The sequence below is a fragment of the Triturus cristatus genome, chromosome 3_2 (assembly GCF_964204655.1).
Source record: "Triturus cristatus chromosome 3_2, aTriCri1.1, whole genome shotgun sequence".
Taxonomy (NCBI): Eukaryota; Metazoa; Chordata; class Amphibia; order Caudata; family Salamandridae; genus Triturus; species Triturus cristatus.
Genome location: NC_140584.1, coordinates 993,115,302 through 993,137,444, shown reverse-complemented (window position 1 = coordinate 993,137,444; position 22,143 = coordinate 993,115,302). Strand labels below are relative to the sequence as shown.

General features: G+C 48.4%; 1 protein-coding gene across 2 annotated transcripts in view; it reads left to right on the top strand.

The window, feature by feature from the left end:
* The window catches only part of DTX2 (deltex E3 ubiquitin ligase 2), a 576,494-nt gene that overhangs the window by 114,466 nt on the left and 439,885 nt on the right, over nucleotides 1–22,143 (top strand). For both annotated transcript variants that reach the window (XM_085649605.1, XM_085649604.1), the window contains exon 2: nucleotides 10,301–10,712. In XM_085649605.1, coding sequence (XP_085505731.1) covers nucleotides 10,400–10,712 — 313 coding nt within the window. In that variant the 5' untranslated portion in view covers nucleotides 10,301–10,399. The remainder of the gene's footprint in view (nucleotides 1–10,300; nucleotides 10,713–22,143) is intronic.

The window sequence follows — 22,143 nt, the reverse complement described above, 5'->3', positions numbered from 1 at the left end:
CATGCTTAAGGGTGTCACCAAGCACGCTACAGAGGTGTTCAAAGACCCTGTCAGAGCCAGAGTACTGAACCCTAGAATAGAAAAGAAGTACAAGGCGGCACCCACAGACCCTGCTTACATCAAGGGCCCTGCTCCCCTAGATTCCCTAGTTGTCTCCACAGCTAGAAAGCGGGCTAACTCCCAATCCTCAGGAGATGCCCCACCGCCAGACAAAGAATCTAAACTTCTGGACGCGTCTGGTAAACGCACCGCCTCCCAAGCTGCAAACATGTGGCGCATTGCAAACACACAAGCACTGCTTGCGCGATATGATAGAGCACACTATGACGAACTAGAGGCTCTTATGCAGCACCTTCCAGAAAAATACAAGCACAAGGCTCATGACCTCATACAGGAGGGTAAACTAATCACAAACACCTCCATTAAGTGTGCCCTCGATGCAGCCGACACTGCTTCTAGGGCCATAAATACCAGTGTCCTGCTTCGTCGCCACGCCTGGCTCAGGATCTCAGGGTTCAAACCTGAAGTCCAGGCATCCATACTCAATCACCCCTTTGACCAGGAAACACTCTTTGGGCCAAAGGTAGACGAAGCGCTCGAAAAGATGAAGAAAGACACAGACACAGCAAAGTCTATGGGGGCACTCCAAACACAAGCCTCCAAACGTTCCTTTCGACGCTCGTCCTTTCGTGGCACAGGTAGAGGCTCCTCCACCGATAACGCCTCTACCTCCTACAAGTCCCCTCCTCAAAATACCTTTTCAAAGGGCAATCAGAGAGGTGGTTACAGGGGTAACAACAATAAGGGCAGGGGCAAAACCAACAACACCCGTTCTGCCACCCCCCCCGCACAATGACTCCCCTCCGCTCCCCCCAGACCATTCCACTCCGGTCGGGGTCAGACTACAAAACTTTATCCACCTATGGGAGTCCATAACATCGGACAAATGGGTGACCCAAATTATTCGGTCAGGGTACTGTCTAGAGCTAACATCTACCCCACCCAATATCCCACCAAGGCACCGTCCAATGTCTCAAGAACATTCCACACTGCTCAAACAAGAGGTACTTTCACTCCTGCAAAAACATGCTATAGAGCAGGTCCCCGTCAACCAACGAAATCTAGGGGTCTACTCTCTATATTTCTTAATACCAAAGAGAGACGAGACCCTCAGACCCATTCTGGACCTCCGGCCTCTAAATGCCTACATACACTCAGACCATTTTCACATGGTCACTCTACAACAAGTCCTCCCACTCCTCTGCCAGGGAGACTTTCTCACAACCTTGGATCTGAAAGACGCATACTTTCACATTCCAATACACCCCTCTCACAGGAAATACCTCAGGTTCGTGGTGGACGGGCAACATTACCAATTCACGGTTCTCCCCTTCGGGGTCACCACCGCACCACGGGTGTTTACCAAATGCCTAGCAGTAGTAGCAGCACACCTCAGACGTCAACATATTCACGTCTTCCCTTACCTAGACGACTGGCTGATAAAAGCCGCGTCCTACCACCAATGTGTGCAGCATACAAACAGCACCATCCAACTGCTCCACCAGCTAGGCTTCACGGTGAACTACCAAAAGTCCCACCTCATACCATCTCACACAAAGCAATACCTCGGGGCCACTATAGACACCTCCAAGGGTATTGCCTATCCAAACTCAGCCAGAATCACAAGCATTCAAGCCTTACGCAAAACATTCCTTCCTCAGCACTCTCTTCCAGCAAGAGTGTTTATGAAGCTCATAGGAATGATGGCGTCTTGCATTTTCATAGTGCCCCATGCAAGACTCCACATGCGTCCACTTCAAGAGTGCCTAGCACAACAGTGGAACCAGGCCCAGGGTCAGCTGACGGATCTGGTGTTGGTGGACGGCCGCACACATCACTCTCTGCAGTGGTGCAACACCACAAACCTTTCCAAAGGGCGGCCGTTCCTGGACCCGGTTCCTCAAGTGACTCTAACAGCGGACGCATCGCTCTCCGGCTGGGGAGCGCACCTTCTACACCTCACCATGCAAGGTCTATGGACGCCACAGCAAAAATCGCTCCACATCAACCATCTGGAGCTCTTGGAGATCTTTCTAGCCCTAAAATCTTTCCAAAAACAGATTTCGGGCAAAGCAGTCCTCATTCGCACAGACAATATGACTGCAATGTATTATATCCAAAAACAGGGGGGGACACACTCTCCCCAGCTCTCCCGCTTAGCCCAGAGCATATGGAGATGGGCAATTCCTCAAAACATCTTTCTCCTGGCACAGCACGTTCCAGGCGTACAAAACACCATGGCAGATCTGCTCAGCAGACAAACGCAACAAATACACGAATGGGAACTGCATCCACAAGTTCTTCACCCATTCTTCCAACAGTGGGGGCATCCTCAGATAGACCTCTTCGCCACCCACGAAAACAAAAAATGCCCAAGCTTCGCCGCCAGATACCCACACCCATTGTCCAAGGGCAATGCGATATGGATGAACTGGTCAGGCAGATTTGCATACGCCTTTCCACCTCTCCCACTAATTCCATTAGTGGTCAGGAAGCTACAACAGCACTCCCTCACACTCATTCTGGTAGCTCCGACGTGGGCCAGGCAGCCGTGGTACACCACGCTACTACAACTGTCAGTGGTACCACATCAAAAACTGCATCTATCCCCATGCCTCCTAACCCAGAACCATGGAGAAATCAGGCACCCGGACCCAGCTCAGCTCAACCTGGCGATCTGGCTCCTGAAATCCTAGAATTCGGATACCTTAACCTTCCCCCTGATTGTATGAACATCATCATGGAAGCCAGACGTCCTACCACTAGAGCATGCTATGCCGCAAAGTGGAAAAGATTTGTAATTTACTGCCGTAACAATACAATCAACCCTCTAGATGCATCCATACAGCACATCATATGCTATCTGCTCCATCTTCACAGGTGTAACCTGGCATATTCATCCATACGCCTACACCTAGCAGCGATCGCTGCTTATCTACAAAACAGGCAGCATTTATCACTCTTCAGAGTGCCCGCTATTAAAGCCTTCATGGAAGGCCTTAAACGAGTAATTCCTCCCAGGGCACCACCTTCCCCTGTATGGAATCTAAATTTAGTTCTTACACGACTAATGGGTCCGCCCTTCGAACCAATGCACAAATGTGAGCTACAGTTTCTCACCTGGAAAACAGCTTTCCTTGTAGCTATCACTTCCCTTAGAAGGGTTGGTGAAATACAAGCGTTCACCATACAGGAACCCTACATACAAATGCATCACAGCAAGGTCATACTTCGCACAAATCCGAAGTTTCTGCCCAAAGTCATTTCCCCCTTCCACCTCAATCAATCAGTGGAATTACCTGTCTTCTTCTCGCAACCCCAATCTGTTGCAGAAAGGGCCTTACACACACTTGATGTAAAAAGGGCGTTACTATACTACATACAAAGAACGCAACCCTTCAGGAAGACTAAACAATTGTTCGTTTCCTTCTCTCCACCACATAAAGGCAACCCCATTTCAAAATCAGGGATAGCTAGGTGGATTGTAAAATGCATACAAATTTGCTATCAAAAGGCAAAGAGAACATTATCTGTTCCCCCTAAAGCCCACTCTACAAGAAAGTTAGGGGCTTCTATGGCTTTTCTAGGGAATATACCCTTAGATGACATCTGCAAGGCAGCCACATGGTCTACACCGCACACCTTCACAAAACACTACTGTGTAGATGTGCATTCCAAGCAGCAAGCTAGGGTGGGCCAGGCTGTACTAAAGACACTTTTTCAAACAGCTGCAACGGATACCGGTGGTCGCCGCTAAGGTTGGGTACTGCTATATAATCTATGCTAAGTGTACAATCTGCAGCTCATATGCCTCGAACGGAATATGCTACTTACCAGTATGCATCTGTTCTTGGCATGTAGAGCTGCAGAGTTGTACACGCCCACCCGCCTCCCCGGCTACCTGTATCCGTTCCAGTACATCTTATTTAGATACAACACATGGGTTTCTCACTGTTATTACTACGCTCCATCATTTCCCTGTTGGCGAAAAACAATCTGAGGATGGAGCCGAAGCCCATGCGCAGTACGGACCGAAGGAGGAGTCACCAAACTCGTGACTTCCAAAGACTGTCCAAGAAGAAAAACAAACTGCAAACATCCGGGCCCAACACCAGATGGCGACCTATGCTAAGTGTACAACTCTGCAGCTCTACATGCCAAGAACAGATGCATACTGGTAAGTAGCATATTCCTTCCAGCAGCTTGGTCCCCATTACTGTAGGGCTGTGTAGGAGGCCAGGGAGCTGGGTCGTTTGCCTAGAGACTGGCGGCATGCTGAGGTGGTGGTTTTCCACAAACCTGGCAGGCCTCCCGAACACCATGCATCTTACCGTCCCATCTCCCTTCTCAATGTTGAGGCCAAGGTTCTGGCCAAGGCGCTGGCTAATCGCCTTCGTCCCCATGTTCCGTCTATTGTTCATCCGGACCAAGCCAGGTTTATGCCTCAGCGGGCGACCCGCCACAATATCCGCAGGGCTCATGCAGCAATCGCGGCAGCCGGGAGTTTGAGGGTACATGCTCGCAGATATGGATCGAGCTTTTGATTCACTAAGCTGGGAGTATTTATTTGCCCTCCTCCGCAGATTGAATCTGGGATCCCGCTTTCTCTCCTATCTGACTTTACTCTACACTGACATAACGACGTTGGTGCGCATGGCGGGTTCTGTCTCGTCGGTCTTTCCCATTGGTCGGGGCACCAGACAGGGCTGCTCCCTGTCACCATATTTGTTCGCCCTGGCAATGGAACCTCTGGCCGCATGGGTGCGTATTGATGCGCAAGTGGCCAGGCTTGAATGGGCTAACGGACTGTCGGATTGTATAGCCCTATATGCGGACGATGTGCTGTTGGATAGGACTGGCCCGCGGTTGCTGTGTATCATGCAGGTGTTCGGGGAGACTACTGGCCTTTATATGAATGAGCGAAAGTCTACCCTTTGGGTCCTGGGTGGATGGGCGGACCCGGTGCCTGGGCCTCCGCGGTTCAGGTGGTACGTGGGGGGCTGAAATATTTGGGCGTGTTTCTCTCAGACGCGCCGTTGACCGCCTGGGAAGGGAACATGGTGCCGTTGTGGAACAGGGTGCGTGAAGATCTTAAAGTTTGGTCCCACATGCCCCTGTCTATATATGGTCGCTCAGCCATCTTTAAAATGGTTTCACTTCCTCGTCTGCTTTATCAGTTGCAAAATCATCCATATTCTATTCCTCCGGGTTGGTTCCGCAAGGTTAATGCGGTCTTGGGCCAGTTTCTATGGGGCGGGGGTGTTGTCAGGGTGGCTCTTCATACTTGTTTTAAAGCCACGTTTTGTGGGCTACTTCGGACAATCTATCGTACTATATGGCCTCACATCTGTTGGTTCTCAATGAATGGTGGTATGGCGATTGGTCAGACCCGGCATATGCCTTTTGAGCGATATTTGATGGGGGAATCACTCGTTTCATATGCTCCTCTACTCTGCGCCCTTGCGGCGCTCTCTGCGTTGGTGTTTCGGGTTTGGCGGCGGGCATTGCGTAGGATGGGCTGGTGGAAGTGCCTAACTCTAGAGACGCCGCTATGGACGTCTGCCGCAGTTTGGCGGCCTTGCCTGGCTTCCAAGATTGGGATGCGATTGGGATATCCACCCTGGGGGATGTTATGAGGGGGCCCGTCCTGAAATCGTTTCAGGGCTTGCAGAAGGACTTTCAAATGCTGTGTACTCAATTTTTTAAATATTTGCAATTTCGACATGCTCTCTCCCCTAGCCTGGTGGGCCTGGAGGTGTTAGATGAATTTAGTCCGGTAGAGGCAACAGTTTTCATGGGGGATCTGCATGACCATAAAATCTCTAGGATCTACCAGTCCCTGGTTACACACTGCTCTTCTTCCTTGCAGCGTCTCTGCGGGGCATGGGAGGAAGATGTGGACCTGCTGGACAAGGACGATCCTCCTCCCTCCTCCCTCCTCCCTCCTCCCTCCTCCCTCCACCCTCCTCCCTCCTCCCCCTCCCTCCTCCCTCCTCCCTCCTCCCTCCTCCCTCCTTCCTCCTCCCTCCTCCCTCCTCCTTCCTCCTTCCTCCTTCCTCTTCCTCCTTCCTCCTTCCTCCTCCCTCCTTCCTCCCAAACCCCCTCCTCCTCCTTCTCACCCCCTCCTCCTTCTCCCCCCTCCTCCCCCTCCCTCCCCTCCTTCCCCCCCTCCTCCCCTCCTCCTCCTCCCCCTCCTACTCCTCCTCCCTCATCCTCCCCCCACTCCTACTCCTCCTCCCTCCTCCTCCCCCCCCCTCCTACTACTCCTCCTCCCCCCCTCCTACTACTCCTCCTCCCTCCTCCTCCTCCTCCTCCTCCTCCTCCTCCTCCTCCTCCTCCTTCCCCCCTCCCTCCTCCTTCCCCCCTCCTCCTCACTCCTCCTCCCCCCTCCTCCTCCCTCCTCCTCCCCCCCCTCCTCCTCCCTCCTCCTTCCCTCCCTCCTCCTCACTCCTCCTCCCCCCCCTCCTCCTCCCTCCTCCTTCCCTCCCTCCTCCTCCCTCCTCCTTCCCTCCCTCCTCCTCTCTCCTCCTTCCCTCCCTCCTCCTCACTCCTCCTTCCCCCCCTCCTCCTCACTCCTCCTTCCCCCCCTCCTCACTCCTCCTTCCCCCCTCCTCCCCCCTCATCCTCCCCCCCTCCCTCCTCCTCCTCCCCCCCTCCCTCCTCCTCCTCCCCCCCTCCCTCCTCCTCCCCCCTCCCTCCTCCTCCCCCCCCCCTCCCTCCTCCTTCCCCCCTCCTCCCCTCCTCCTTCCCCTCCCCCCTCCTCCTTCCCCTCCCCCCTCCTCCTTCCCCTTCCCCCCTCCTCCTTCCCCTTCCCCCCCTCCTCCTTCCCCTTCCCCCCCTCCTCCTTCCCCTTCCCCCCCTCCTCCTTCCCCTTCCCCCCCTCCTCCCCCTTCCCCCCCCCTCCTCCCCCTTCCCCCCCTCCTCCTCCTTCCCCTTCCCCCCCTCCTCCTCCTTCCCCTTCCCCTTCCCCCCCCCTCCTCCTCCTTCCCCTTCCCCTTCCCCCTCCTCCTCCTTCCCCTTCCCCTTCCCCCCTCCTCCTCCTTCCCCTTCCCCTTCCCCCCTCCTCCTCCTTCCCCTTACCCCTCCTCCTCCTTCCCCTTCCCCTTCCCCCCCTCCTCCTCCTTCCCCTTCCCCTCACCCCACCCCCCCTATCGCTATGAGCCTTCAACTCATTCAGTTTAAATATCTCCATCGGATCTATTTTACCAGAGTCAGACTGCACAGGGCTCGTTTAGTGGCATCCCCGGAATGTCTCCGCTGCCTGCATGAAGAGGGTACGCTGCTGCATACTATATGGGATTGTTCCGCACTCGCTAGGTTTTGGCCGGGTGTACTGGCATGCCTCTCAGAGGTCCTGGGTTGGGATCTCCCCCGTTCCCCTAAATTAGTTCTCCTGCATGTAATGGATGATATAGGGGGTAACCTCTACAAGCGCCACCTGATGCTCCTGGGTTTCACCCTTGCCAAGCGCGACATTGCTAAGGCCTGGAAGGCTACTGCCGCACCATCCGTTTCGGTATGGAAGGCGGGACTGGATTTCTGTATGGGCCTCGAGTCCCCCATCTTTGCAGCACCATTATAAAATCTGGAAGCGCTGGGCGGACTATAGGGGCTTGAAATTGGAGCCCATACCAGAGCAGGGATTGTGTGGGTTGTAGTCTTTTCCTCCCTTGTCTTGGGAGGGCCTGCATTAAACGTGTATTGGGCGATGGGGTATCTCTTGGACAGGTTTCATAGCTACTGTAGAACTGGTGCTCCGATCAGACCTGCTAATTTTGCTGGGTTGACTGTGCGGTGGGGTGGGGGGTGTTATTTGTTTTGTTTAATATAGCTGTATTTCATCTGCACGTCTCTTCATTATTTTGGTATTATATGAGAAAACTGTCAAAAGTCAAGATATTGTCTATTGATGCTTTGGAAGACTCTGGGATACAGAGCTCAGCTGTATGTGCATTTGGCCAATAAAATTTGTTTAAAAAAAAAAAACAGTTGGTCATCATCCAGGACTTTATCGCTTTCATGCAATCATGGAACCTTTTCCCTTGGTCTGCCTCCTGTTCTGGGCGTAGTGAAACCACTATTTACGTGTCATCAACATAGGATGTCAGCTGAAATCCAAAGGATCTGATCACCGTCGCTAGACGTGCCACATATACATTAAAAAGGGTCGGACTAAGGGGGGGGGGAGCCCTGTGTTACTCCACATGGGAGGGAGAAAGGTTTAGAGCAGGCTTTATCTAGGTCCACTGTTTGAATTCTATCTGTTAGAAAGGATTTCAACAGGTTCCAGGTCTTCCCTTGCTCCCCACATGTAGACAGACGGTCCATCAGAACACCCTGGTTGACCGTATCGAAGGCCGCGGAGAGGTGTAACATAATTAATGCAGCCTGGCCTCCTTGGTCCAAGGCTTCTCTTAGTTCTTCTGTACATTTTAGCAGAGCTAACTCTGTGCTATGACCTGCCCTGAAGCCATATTGAGTGGGCTCTAGTATGTTATTAACGTGGAGGAATGTGCTGAGTTGGGTGTTCATAGTTCGTTCGACCAATTTTGCAGGTAGTGGTAGACGAGAGATTGGTCGGTAGTTATTTGGGTCCTTAGGATCAAGATTTGGCTTCCTTAGCAGCAGGAGAATGGACGCTAATTTCCATTTTTTGGGGAACTGCCCGGATTCAAACATAGCGTTAAATATGGAGGTTAAAACTGTACCTATAATTTCAGGGACAAGTTTAATCACCGGGACTGGGCAGGGATCAAAGGGGGATCCCGATGTAATCGAGGCAAGGAGTTTTATTGTGTCAGACTTCTCCAGAGGTGAAAAGATGTTAAAAGTTGGTTGTGACTTAGTTATGGTGCTTGCCAACAGGGCTGAAACTCCTGTGTCTTCTTTCTGGGGAGCTTAAAAGTGGAAAAAATAACTTCCACCGTTTGTAAAAAGAAGGTGGCAATTTCCTCGCAAAGTTCCGGGCTGCTTTGAATTGTTTAGTTGGAGGGGGTAGCCAGTTTGGCTACTGCCTTGAAGAGTACTTTCGAGGATGATTTTGCTTGTAAAATTTGATCTGTAAAAAATACCTTTTTTAGTGGTTATTTGAGTGCTGTATAGTTTTATTGGTAAAACTGTATGTCTATGCAAAGGTAGTGGCCATTTCAATGAAAAATGAGCTGTCGGTTAATGATAGTAGGCTACCAGACGATGCTTTAGTTTCTTTCTAAATTCGCCCCTTCTCATGTCCATTAAAAGTATATGGGTCGCGAATGTTTGTCGTTTGAAAAAGAGGTTTGGCTCTGAAAAGTTTGGGGAACCTCTGTTATGGACTTATAAGAGAATTCAATCTTTCTGTATACATTTGTAATTTACTTTTTGTAACATGCATTTTTTTCATTTCACTTATATATTTTGTAAATCCAAGTATTTGTAGAAATGTAACATTTTAACGGTATAGGTTTTAATTATGCAGACATTCATACAGCTACATTTCCAATTGTAATTAACGTACCAAAACGATAACAAATTTGCATGTAATGTGGCATGTTTTCGAAGGCATATGATTTATGCCGAGGACTTTGCAGGGTTTATATTTCCAAATTCTAGATAACAATTACAGTAATTTAGAGTAAGATATGTATTTACATTCTCAGATGATTTGATCTAAGTCTTGGTCAGTGTGGAAGGCCACATATCTTCTGTAAATCCCAAAAGAGAAGCATGGCTACGATTGTAAATCCCAGCCCGAAATGTTTATGAATTGCAGAACATCTGATAAAGTAGAGAGATGTTGGTCACTAGATGCCAGGTTTGATACATATTTTCCTCTGTGCCCATCTTCAGTTACTATGGTTACACTAGATCTGTTTATCAAACTATTTATTTTCAGTGACTAGCTTATACCTTTCCTATTTGCCCCTCCACTGTTACTAGTCAAAACTGCCCCCAAGAACTCCTTTTAACCTTTTAATAATAGGTACTCTGCCAGTCTAAATTTGCAGGTTGGGTCTCCTATGAACCTGGTTATTATTTGACCGCCATCGCCTGACATCCAGTGGCACGCCCCATAGATATTTAGCTTTTAGAGGAATGAAGGACCTGTTACGTGGTTGTAAGATGCGATTTGCTATGAATGAAGTGTTTGTTATTCAGGGTAATGATCACCTGACAATCATAGATGCCTGCTTTTATACATATTACCAAAATGCAATTGAAAGAAAGTAACAATAAACGTTCTTTTCTTTTTGGCTTCCAGCCTTGGAAAATGTCTTGACAAAGAGGGTGCCTTGTCCAATTCGACTCTAGAATAAATGGCTGTATAAACCTGAAGGAAATCAAACGAGGCTCTTGGAAGATGGCTGCAGGCTCTGCTTCCACTGGAGCTGGCACAGCTGGTACCCCGGGCACACCCAGTTCCTCTTACTATATGCCCTGGCAGTCTGTTCCCATTGTTGTAGCTGTGTGGGAATGGCAGGATGAGTTTGGAAACTGGAGGCCATACAGTGGCGGAGTGTGCAACTACATTGAGCAGTGCCTGCAGTTCCAACAACAACATAAGGGGGCTTCTGGCAATGTCTCCACCTGCATCTCTCTGGGCCAAGCAGACCCGCACCTTACACCCTACAGCATCGACATCCCGAGCATGATGCAGTTTCGGCAGGGAACAGGTGAGAATTCATTTTATTGACATTTAGATGCTCACTTACATGACCCACAAACAGAAGACAAACAATTTCAAATGAAACCTGTAATTCAAGCAGAAGTATACATACATTCTTTGGAAAGGGTTGGGAGACAAAAATAACTATAGTCAGATTAAGTGTTTGAGAGTGATACCGGGAAAGATGGAAGGACCCCCAACAGGATGTAATTGAGGTCAGAAAGATGAGCGGTACATGATACCACTTACAGTTAACTGGTGTTTCTGTTGGCCTGGCTCTATTCTCAGCTTTGCTTCATTTGCTGAACTATGTTGCCTTACATAGGGAAACTAGCTACCTTTGACTTGATTCCCTCTTTCCAAATAGTTGTTTTGAGGACGTTTAGTGCTTCACTCTTTCTACCACGAGCAGCTCTGTCATAAGTCTAGAGAGCCTCACCCTTTGCCTTCTGTTTGATAGTTTAGTCTCTCCTATTATGTCTGTTTTTAGGAAATTAAGACATTTGTACAACTCTGCTTGACCATCAGCTCAGCTATCGTTATTCCTCGATGTCCCTGATGTTCGCTCTTTCTGTGTGCTCTTGCTTTCTGCTTCAGCTAGACCTTGCAGTTTACCCTACTTTGTCTATCGCCTCCCTCTAGTTTTTTTCTAATTAATATATAGCTTCCCATGAGGACAGAGTCTCAATTGTCCCCTCTCATTTCAGGTTGTAGCTTCACTGGTAGCCTTTGTCTGAAAACGTCCTGTTTATTAATCATCTCCTTCCTTCTTTTCCTGCTCCAGTCTATTGTTGAAATTGGGGTGCACACTTTATCCCCGTCGATTCATCTCTGGAGCTGCAGTGTGCTTCCATTTCCATTCAAGTGCAGAGCCCTCTGTTCCACTATCTAATGTTTGTGGGTGCACAAGCCAATAAGCTCGCTCTCTTGTCTCAAAAGTGGTCCCTTTCAGGATGTTGCCTTAGTATATCAGGACCATGCTTAACTTCAGCATCTTCTGCTGACTGGGGCATAATGCCTGATGCCATCTTCTCTTTAGCATTACTACTAATTAGATCTCCCTAGCTACCCTCCGCCCGAGTCAAAGGCTAATTCTCTGTGCCACAGGGCAGCCAACCTGTATATACCCCAGAGATGCCCAGGCATGCAGAATTAATTTTCCATTGATCTCACCCACTGAGGAAGGGAACTGCCCCACGCCCTGCCAACCAACTACAAGGATACAATTCAGAAAAGAAAATCAAAAGTGAGAACTTGACCACCACCCTCAACAACAATTTACATCAGCGACATAAACCTATTTTTAAACTCCACAACTACATTTGACTCCCATCTTGTCGAATCCTGTTGCACTTCGGAAAACATATTTAGCTTAGACCCTTCCTCTGTGTTGTGTTTGTGCTATGAAAAAAAGTACATATTCATTCATAAACTAGAATAGGTTACAGCTAGATTTATTACAGTTGTCCAAAAGCCTTAACTCTGCTTTAAGCAGCCAGTAACAACTTTGTAAAAACAAAATGCATTTCTTGCTAACATAACCTCGGTGCCATTGTTCTAGTTTTGTAGTGTGAACCATTCAGGAAACGTGTGGTGTAACATCATCTTGTCCAAAGCCTGCTCGACAGACAATCTGGCCTTCACAGGAAGCTTCTCAGATTAACAGGATGCAACTGTTCAACCAAACCCATTCCCCTTCCTCAAACCCCTACCCCCCCCCCCCCCAATGAAGGGCAACGTGTGTGTGTGTGTGTGTGTGTGTGTACACACACATACATAGCTGGCTGCTTGCACCCTCTTTCCTGGTGTATTCCTGGTGTATTCTTTATACAGTGTCCATACTCGAGACTGTACATGCACATATGTGAATATGTTTTGATCACTGTGTATACCAGTCCACAAACATTTGTACATCTCCTCTGTGTTTCGTACTTTAGTGTCTGTAGCACATACTACATTTTTTCACCAAATTCCTTGTGAATATATTTAGGTTCACCTTGGCTCATGTTTACTTTTTGCCCTCCAAAAGTGAATGTCTTTTAGTCCCACTGACCTGGAGGGTGGTTACGTTTATATTGAATTTTCATATTCATGTGATACAGTTTAGGTGTGTTGCATATGCAGTGTGCGACCAATACGCAGAGTTTGGTGTTGGTGTTAGAACAACCATCCAGAATGTTTACCAAGAACACAATCATAGACACAGCCTTTTGATGGATTCAGGATAAGTACAGTGGTCACTGTCACAACTACTTGTTGACATGGTAATTGCCTCTCCTCTTAAACAAGCTACTTTCAGGTTCTCATGCTCTTTCCTCTTTTCCTTTTAACTCTAGTGTCTGGGGCCAGTTCTTACACTGGTCTTCAGGGACCTAAGTACAACATAAATTAGAGTCATTCTAGACGTATCAGCCCAGTGTCCAAATGGCACCCTAGCATTACATCTTGCTAAAAATGTATGATCTCTTCCTCTTACAACAGTATGCTGGTTTATGAGAACCCAATTACCCCTGGCTTTCTGTGTTCAGGTGGTGCCTGATGGATGATTCGTGATTGACAGGAGATGGAACCCCAGTCAGCTTGGGTCCTTTTTTCTTTAACTTTCAAAAATAAATGTTCTCCAAAATCAACCATAATGGTCTGAATGCCATTTGTCACCAAAGACTCAAAGAATACTTTTGCAATGGTTTCGCTGTATTACAGTGGTCTAAGGTTGATGTATGTTTTTTATCCTTCTCTTGGTGGCATTTGCTGCCATTAATATTCAGCAACCTGACTTGCATTCTGCAAGGAATGGCAGCTGAATAATGTAATAACTTCTCGGCATGTTCTAACCACTAATGGATGAACATAGACAATGCAGCCTGTTTGTGTAATGACTGGGACAAGACACAGTATCAATAGGAAATGTGTTAGCTCTGGGTTGTGGATTGGGAATCTGTACGTTCTCTTTCTTTTGTAATGAAGATGATTTGCAAGCAAAACTGGGATAAAGATGCCAGGTGTTCCTTATGATTCCTTTGTGACTGAATTGCTGATCCTGGTGGCTTCGCTCTACCCGACCACAGTTTGGTATGTGTACCTTCTAAAATGATCTGAAACGGGTCCTATCCTGCTCCTGACTCGAGGCCGCAAATGATAATCCTGTGCTTTAGCCATACCCTCAATTGCTGGATCTGGTACTTGGTTCTGGAAGATGTAGGCCATGATTACAAGCAGGGTGTTAAATTCCGATCCCTGACCACATATGAGTGTGCCCATGCTGAACTTGCTGTTTTTAACTCAGAGTCTGCATATTCTAAATTCCAAGTAAAAAGCTTGGGAAAAGGGTGTATTTACTACACCTGGTAAGTACCTTAATCTGGGGTATTGGTATTTACTGAATTTGGTAAATAAGATAATCCATCTGTCTCACTTTTATTAGCTATCAGTATATTAGTACATGAGGAAACAGGTTAGATTCTGCCTTTAGAGTTTTACTAAGAAGATAAACCCTTGATCCTATAAGTCTTTTGTTTGTTTATCTTCTGGTCAGCTCTGATTTCCTGGTAGTCATTCAATTTCTTTTCAGTGGCTGCTGGAACTCAAATGTCCCCTGCTTGCTAAACAGGCATATACGTACCCTGCCTTGAGTATGTGACTGCATAGAAACTGGTATCCTGACTTTTATCTTGGCCCTGATGTCGGGCAAATCTAGCGTGTGCACAGAGGCCTAGGCATGCCCTTGGTAATTTGAGGTCCAGATTCTGGACGTGCATTCTATGCGTGTCCTCATTGTGGTCCTTCAACTGCTATCCATGACTGAGGTGCTTCACATAAAGCAGTTGTGCCAGTGTACCGTGTTTTGTGAGTCTTTAGTGTGACAAGAGCTTTTTCTCTGTGGCCGGGAGCTGCAAGCCTACTGGTGCCTCATGTACATTTTCACTGTTAAATGAAATCCAGTATCTTGCGCTCCCCTGTGCGTGTTGAGCGAGGGTATTGCTCATTCGCAGGATTGGGACTCTGAGTTCTGAGAGTCTTGAGTACTGCTGCCAGTGGGATCCACTTTGGATGCCCCAGGTTTAGCATGACACAAGATGGAGGATAAAGACAATTTCCCCGGACAGTGAAAGTGCATTGCCTGCATTTCTGAGGGTGTAGACCCAGTTAATACTGGGGAGGATGAAGAAAGGGCTACCTTTAGAAATTCAATGAGTACCTTATTAGCAAAGGGTTGCTGATTAGTTCTTCCTGAGCACTGCTGTTTGATAGATGGTAGGGGTGAGGGTTGGAACTGCGGTTAATGTTGTTCAAAGGTAAAGCCATTTCTATAGAGGGCTTGCCCTTTTGTCTGTCTCTGATTACTGCTTTAGGAAGGCTGATGACTGCCAGGTGCAGAGATCTCACATTTCTTTGTGTCATTGTTTTGGATAGTCCTTGTTGGAACCATCCCCATTGCTACCTGCTGTGTGAAATATCACCTTACTCAAAGGCTGTGTCTGAGAAGCAGCAAGAAAATTGCATTTTCATTCTTTATTCAGCCATATATGGCCATAAAATACAGAAACAATACAGAGCAATTAAATGGTTATAAAACAAATAACTCCATCAACATAATTGAGCCAATAACCATAAAGCATAATAGCTAATGCTCCACAAAATAAAACTATAGCACATAAGTCATTTAAAACAATTAGCATATCTGTATATAAAGTTCATGGTTCCTCTATAAAATATGAACTAATCAAGTACAGTAAATATATAATTCAAAATAAAACAGGCAGTACTATTCATCCATAGTTTTCCTAGCTGAAACAGCTGCTTTAAGGCAAGAACATACAATTAGAGTATTTAATGATTGCAGTTTGTGCAAGGCCTGTTCACAGCTTCGGTACCCCAAGGATTTTAAAAGCAATTTCAAAAACAGTCTCCGGGCTTGACTAAAATCACACGGACAAGCTTTGGAGGGGCCTCTCATGGCGTTAGTTGGCATTCTAAAACTCATAAGCCGCCATACCGAGCCTGATCTAAAATGGAAGAGAAGGGACCTTTCCCATTGCGTTAGTTCAAGAGAAAGATAAAGAACGGTTTCTGAGCTGGCAAGGATACGATAATCAGTCGAGACAAAGCTCTTGGCCAGCTCCTTCTGTGTTCTTACCTCAGCACAACGTTCCAAAAAGATACTTTTTATCCAAGATTTGTCTCCTTACTGTAACCTAATCAGACACCAGGACAACGGAGATAACCAAAGCACGGTTGTGTCTATGTATTTCAACCATGGTACAGAGCCCCAATTATCCAGATGGAGAAAAATGGCATTTGAAAGAGAACCAACCCAAACTGGTTCCGGAAACCTCAGGTAGTGGATCCACAGTCAGTGAATACACACTCTAGTAAATGTGTAAAAAAGTGGGATTCAAACAAACTCACTTTGGTCCACATGCACAAATGTTTTTGCGATCGCAAACTGGTCAATTCTCAGAATCAGCCCATCTGCGAATGCCAAAAAGCTTTTCGGTCTGTAGAATGCCCCATTTGCGATTCAGTAACCTATTACCGAATTGCAAATCAGGTTGGTGATCCAGGATTGGGAAGCGGTGCGTTTAGGGCATCCCTTCCTAATACCGAATCGCAGTGGTAAGTGTGAATGTATTGCGACGAAATGCGGTTGCAAAACATTCGCAATATACCACCAATTTTCAAATTTAAGGAAAATGGGCTGCATTTAAAAAGAAAAAAAAAAGATTACTTTATTTAAAAGCAGTCACAGACGTGTTGGTCTGCTGACCGCAGCAGGCCACCATCCTTGTGATTTTAGCTATTCCCAGTGGGTCGCAAACCGAGACCTACGACATTAGTATTCATGATGTAGGTCTATTTGCGACCCACTGGTAATTGCAAATGAAACTCGGAAGAATTTCATACATTTGAAATAGCGATTTCCTAATTGTGATTCGCAGGAATGCACAATTTGGAACTGCTATTTCAAAGTTTCTTACATGTGGCACTTTGTTCCAAGTTGAGGTGAGGGGACATTATCTAGTGTCTGTGCTTTCTGCTGGAGGAGCTATTGGTCTGCAATGAGGGCCTAGAAGCCTCCCTGCCTGCTGCGAGAGGAGCATCCCTGGTACTACAGAAGGGAAGACTGTCCAGGAGGAGTAGCCTAGTGTGTTCTCGACATGTGGAATACCAACAGAAAGCAGACACACAAAGAGCGAAGTGAAACCACTCCGCTTCGGAAGCCCTGATTGGCTCGGAGACTGCAGCTGCTAAAGACACGCAACAATGAGTTACTTGGGCAAAGGTCGCAATTGCTGAAATTGAGCAACTGACTACAACTAGCTAGGAAGCCCATTGCTGTTTAGGACCGGGGCTGCTGCGCATACCTGCTCCACTGGCTGCATCCTGTGATCTCTCATAAGACTGACAGTATGTCCCTGTAGAAGAGGAGTCACTGCCAAGAGGTCTGGAGCACAATCTGCACTGCCAGGGCTATAAAGATAACCAGCAAGTAAATGGATGGATCAGCCTGCATCTGGGACAAAAGGCTAAAATGTGCAGACAAGTCTGTTGCGTAGGCTTGAGACTTTCGTTGAGCAAGCACAAGTGGTAGAAGAAATTTAACTGAGCTGTGCAACTGACCAATGTGAGCATTCAACACCATCATAACTGTGCCTAATGAATGCCTATACTCGTATTGTATTGGGTACTGTAATCCTGGGATCCTGAACATGGTGGGTAGAGAGAACTGAAAAAGGGGTGTAGCGCCTCACTGATTAAATAAAACTTAAGTTACAACTCTGTGTTGCATTCTTATTCAACTGTGAAGTATTTAGTTTTGCTGTAAGATGAAAGTGCTTTCTTTCACATAAAGTAATAGCACTGTGCTGGACAATGGTTATTGTGTATGTTGATTGACTGTTGAGTTCTGAGCTCTTGTCTCCCACACTACATCCCAGATGAGCCTTTGATTGGTTGCTCTCATTAGTCAGAGTCACGTGCAGAAATGGGTGTACTAAACCCATTTTGCAGACCCATAGTAGAACAGAACCTAGGACACCTGTGGCACATTACATTACCCACCACTGTTGGGTCCCCATAGCCAGCCCCAAACTCGATCTGACAATGGATATTGGTACTTTGAGGATTTCTGTAAAACAATCCATTTCAGCTGTCCTGCTGCTTTAATGAAATGTTATTTTCAAGGACTCCTTAATTTTGTTAGTACAGTTAGAAGAATCATCTAGTTTGAGATTAATACGATGTCCTTTCTGTTTTGTTTTATACTGATTTTGAACAAGTGATTTGAAATTGGTATCCTGTGACCTCGATGCCTGTTTTCTTTATCACAATTTATGTTCAAAGGAAAAGCAAGCAGCATATTGTTTTTCCCTAGAACAAGAAGGCTGTTGGGAGAAATTCATCCATTTTGCCTTTAATGTTCTGTCTTATTTTCAATATGAATATATAATCTCTTTTTCTGTTCCTTTTTAAAAAAAAAAAAAAAACATTTTAGCATCTTATTGGATCTTGACTGCATTTCTTCCATCAAACAGAGAATGTTATGAAAGATTATTTTCCAAACTGTAAGTTTCTTATATCTGAAAGACAAAATTAGTTAAAGATTCCTTACCTTGTGATTTACCCCCAGGCATCAGACTGGATCCGGAGAATTTTTCATCAGCTGTACCCCTGCGCGTCGAAAGGTGGCGTTGGTCGACTCTGCGTTCGTGGTCGCTGGGATGACATCGCGGCAGCTACTGAGACACCGCCCTCGCGCACTGACGTCAGTTCTTTCTTTTTCCGTGCCAGCCAGCGCCTATCCGGAGAGAGCGGTACCTCCAGCCACTTCTTGATTTACTTTTTTGAGTGACTTTTGTTGACACTGTTTTGAGTTCTCTACTCCTGGTGCTCGTAGGGATGACTGGTTTCAAGGCTTGTGGTTCCTGCCGACGGTTGAGGTCGGTGACTAATCTGCACCGCGTGTGCCTGTTTTGCCTGGAACACGACCACAACTCCAAGTCGTGTTCCGACTTCCCGACTATGAATCCGAAGTCTTTGTAGGAGCGTTCCCGAAAGCTTCTCGAGATCCGGCAGTCCGCTCCGCTCCGCGCCGTTCAAGGTCCCGGTCGCAAGGGAGGTCGAGGGACCGGTCGTGGAGCCACCACCACCAGTCCTCTTCCAATTCTTCGCACCCTCCGGTAAGTCGAAGCACAAGAAGAAGTGAAAGAAGCATCGTCGCTCTTTGACTTGTCCATGTCCGTCGGCCGACGCCACAAGGGATGCGGGCGGTGCCCCTCCCGCGGCTCCGCGGGTGGGTCCTGCTGGGTCAACTCTGAGTTTCCCTCCCTCCTCGGGACCCGGAGAGACCCCTGCGCAGTTTCGGAGTTTCTACGAAGCGATGCATGACATTTTTGGGTAACTTGACTCAGTCAGTGCGCCTTAGGGACTGGTGGACTCAGCTGGGGGTCCTGAGTCTTCGCCGCCGGCTTCGGCCCAGGCACCGCAGGGACCCCTTGGAACCAGGCCTGGATCCGGATCGGTGCCGGTCGACCTTGTAACACTTCCCTTGGCACCGATTCCACCAGCACAGTGTCTGCAGCCAAAGCAGTTGTGCCTCCAGCCGGCATAGACCCCGGCCTCCACCCTGAGGTGGCTATGGAGCCAGACCGGCATTGACCGACGCCGGATCCGGCGCGGACGGGTACTTTTGTGCCCTGGTTCTACCCTGGTGTTCCTTTCAGGCCAGATTGGCAATCAGAGGAGGGGGAGGAGGACTGGGAGGAGTCTGGAGACCCTTTGACCGACCAGTTGGAATATGACCTGGACTGGAGAAAGGAGCTAGGGAAAGCCATCAGTCTGGATACCTCCCCAGACCTTGGCATGTTGTCTCCTCCTACCGTGGCTATGGAGGAAGGAGCGTCTTATGCAGTGGTGTTGCGTAGGGCAGCCGAGGCTCTCAACCTCAAGCTACCTACGGTGGCAATCAGGACTAACCTCCTGACAGAGGTGCTTCAGCCAGCAGCTAACTCTTTGGAGCCCCTGCTGCCGTTTAATGAAGCCCTCACTGACATCCTTTTGGGCACCTGGTCCATGCCCAACACAGGGGCTCCTGTGGATAGGATGATTGCCCTACGCCACCACCCGGGTGACCCCACTTTCCTCTCCCAACACCCCACCCCAGAGAGCTTGGTGGTCCAAGCGTCAACGTCCAAAGGCGCATTCTGTAACGCACCACCTGATAGGGAATCCAAAAAGGTGGACCACCTTGGGAAAAATGTTTTCTTCCTCCAGCTTGGGACTGCGGTCGGTAAACACTGCCTGTCTGTTGGGCCGTTACACCCACTCTGTATGGGATACGGTAGCTCAGGTGCTGCCCCAGTGCCCAGAGGAGACCCAGGACGTGCTCTCCCGTGCAGTCGCCGAGGGGAGAGATGCAGCAAAGTTTACCATCCAATGTGGGCTGGACACCGCTGACTCGCTAGGCAGGACGATTTCAACGTCAGTAGCCCTTCGACGCTACGCCAGGCTGAGGTTGACTGGCTTTTCTGGGGATGTCCAAGCTACCCTTGTGGACATGCCCTTTGATGGCCATCGCCTGTTCTGCGACAACGCAGACAACGCGCTGGAGCGCTTCAAGGACTCTCGGGCTCCGACTTAGTCCCCGGGCCTTTCCATCAACCCGCCCTGCACAGTTTGCTTTTCGCCCCTTTCATGACTATAGGAGGGGTGCCCCGCCACGTTCCACCCAGAGCCACAGACCGGCGTAAGCTGTTCAGCCCCTGCTCGGCCGGGGACCCACTGTCCTGGGTCTGGGGGCCAGCGAGCAGGCCAGTCCACCACCGTCCCCTCTGCAGCAGCCTCCAAACCCTCCTAGTCTGACCTTTCATGGCCACCAATCGCCAGTGGGCGGCAGGATTCGCCATCACCTCCCCCACTGGCGCACCATCACGTCGGACAGGTGGGTTTTGCAAATAGTCTGAAGGGGCTACTCCCTCCCCTTCGAAACTACCCCCCCAGCCATGCCACCTCAGTACCATCGCATGTCGGAGGATCATCTGGCCCTTCTCCGACAGGAAGTTGTGGCTCCCTTGGCCAAAGGAGCCATTGAGCGAGTTCCTGCCCCAGAAGTAGATCGTCAAATGCAAAAACAACAGTTGATGGACAGAATGCAGGACCATTTCATACATTCTCCCCAGTGAAGAGATCTGGGCCTAAATCCATTGTAGAAGTAAGTCGTGGTTGCTATTCCCACTACTTTATGGTGCTCAAAAAGGACAAAGGCCTGCGTCCTATCTTGGATCTCAGGAACGTCGCGCTTCCTCCGGAAGGAGATGTTCAAAATGTTGACGCTAGCTCCAGTCCTTTTTGCCCTCGACCCTGGAGACTAGATGGTAGCGTTGGACTTGCAGGACGCCTATTTTCACATCCTCGTCCTACCGGCCCACCAGCGCTACTTGCGGTTTGCGGTTGGCCACAAGCACTTTCAGTTTACGATGCTCCCCTTTGGCTTTACCAGCGCCCCTCAGGTGTTCACAAAGGTCTAGCGATGAGGAAGAACATGGAGCAGTAGCGGAGTCGACGCACGAGGGATCGGACGTCGTGGTTCTAGAGGGGGACTCTGGAAAAAATCCCTCCCAGAAGAAGGCGAAGGATCCAGAAAAGAAGACTGAGAAGGTAAGACACCATAAAGATCCATCGGAACCGAAGAGCCACGAACATAAGGCGCACAAGGCAGTCCCAACGCCGAGCAAGAAGGCGATTGAGGGTCAGCCGCGATTTAAAAGAACCCCATGGAACCCTACCAAAGGTTACCGAGGAGGGAAAATCGTCAAATGCCGAAACAAAGGGTCGACACTGAACCCGCAAAAAAGGGCATGCAACCGCCGAAGACTAACCTCGAGTTCGGGAAGAAAAGAAAATCTCTGGCCTCCGACGCCGAGAGGGACCTCTAGGTCGAAAAGAAAAGGAGAAGCTTCGAGGAGGAAATTGCAGTGCGCCTACAAAAGAAAAAGGACTTCGATGCCCCATTGAAGGATTTTTTTAATCCCAAAGACACCGGCTGGCGAACCAGAGAACGTAGACGCCGAAGAGGCAGAAGACGCCGATGGAGAGAAAGAAGGTATCTTCGATGCTCCTCCAACACCAGAACCTCGAGGCGAAGAACCCGAGGAATACAGAGACCTACCTGAAGAGGAGGAAAACTCTGACAATTTTGAGGATAAGTGGAACGACCTTGACACCGAGAGTCCAGAAGAAGAGATTTGCAGTTAGCCCTCGAAAGCTTCACCTCCCAGATGACATTGCTTTCTATAATGACATTGTATAAAGGACAGCAAATCAATTTGGTGTACCCTTAGAAGAAGAAAAAGGGGACATGCTTTTTGCTAGAAACCCTGGCACCAGCTACAAATGGAACACAGTACCTTCCAATGCTGGCCAGTATTCTGGATCAAGGC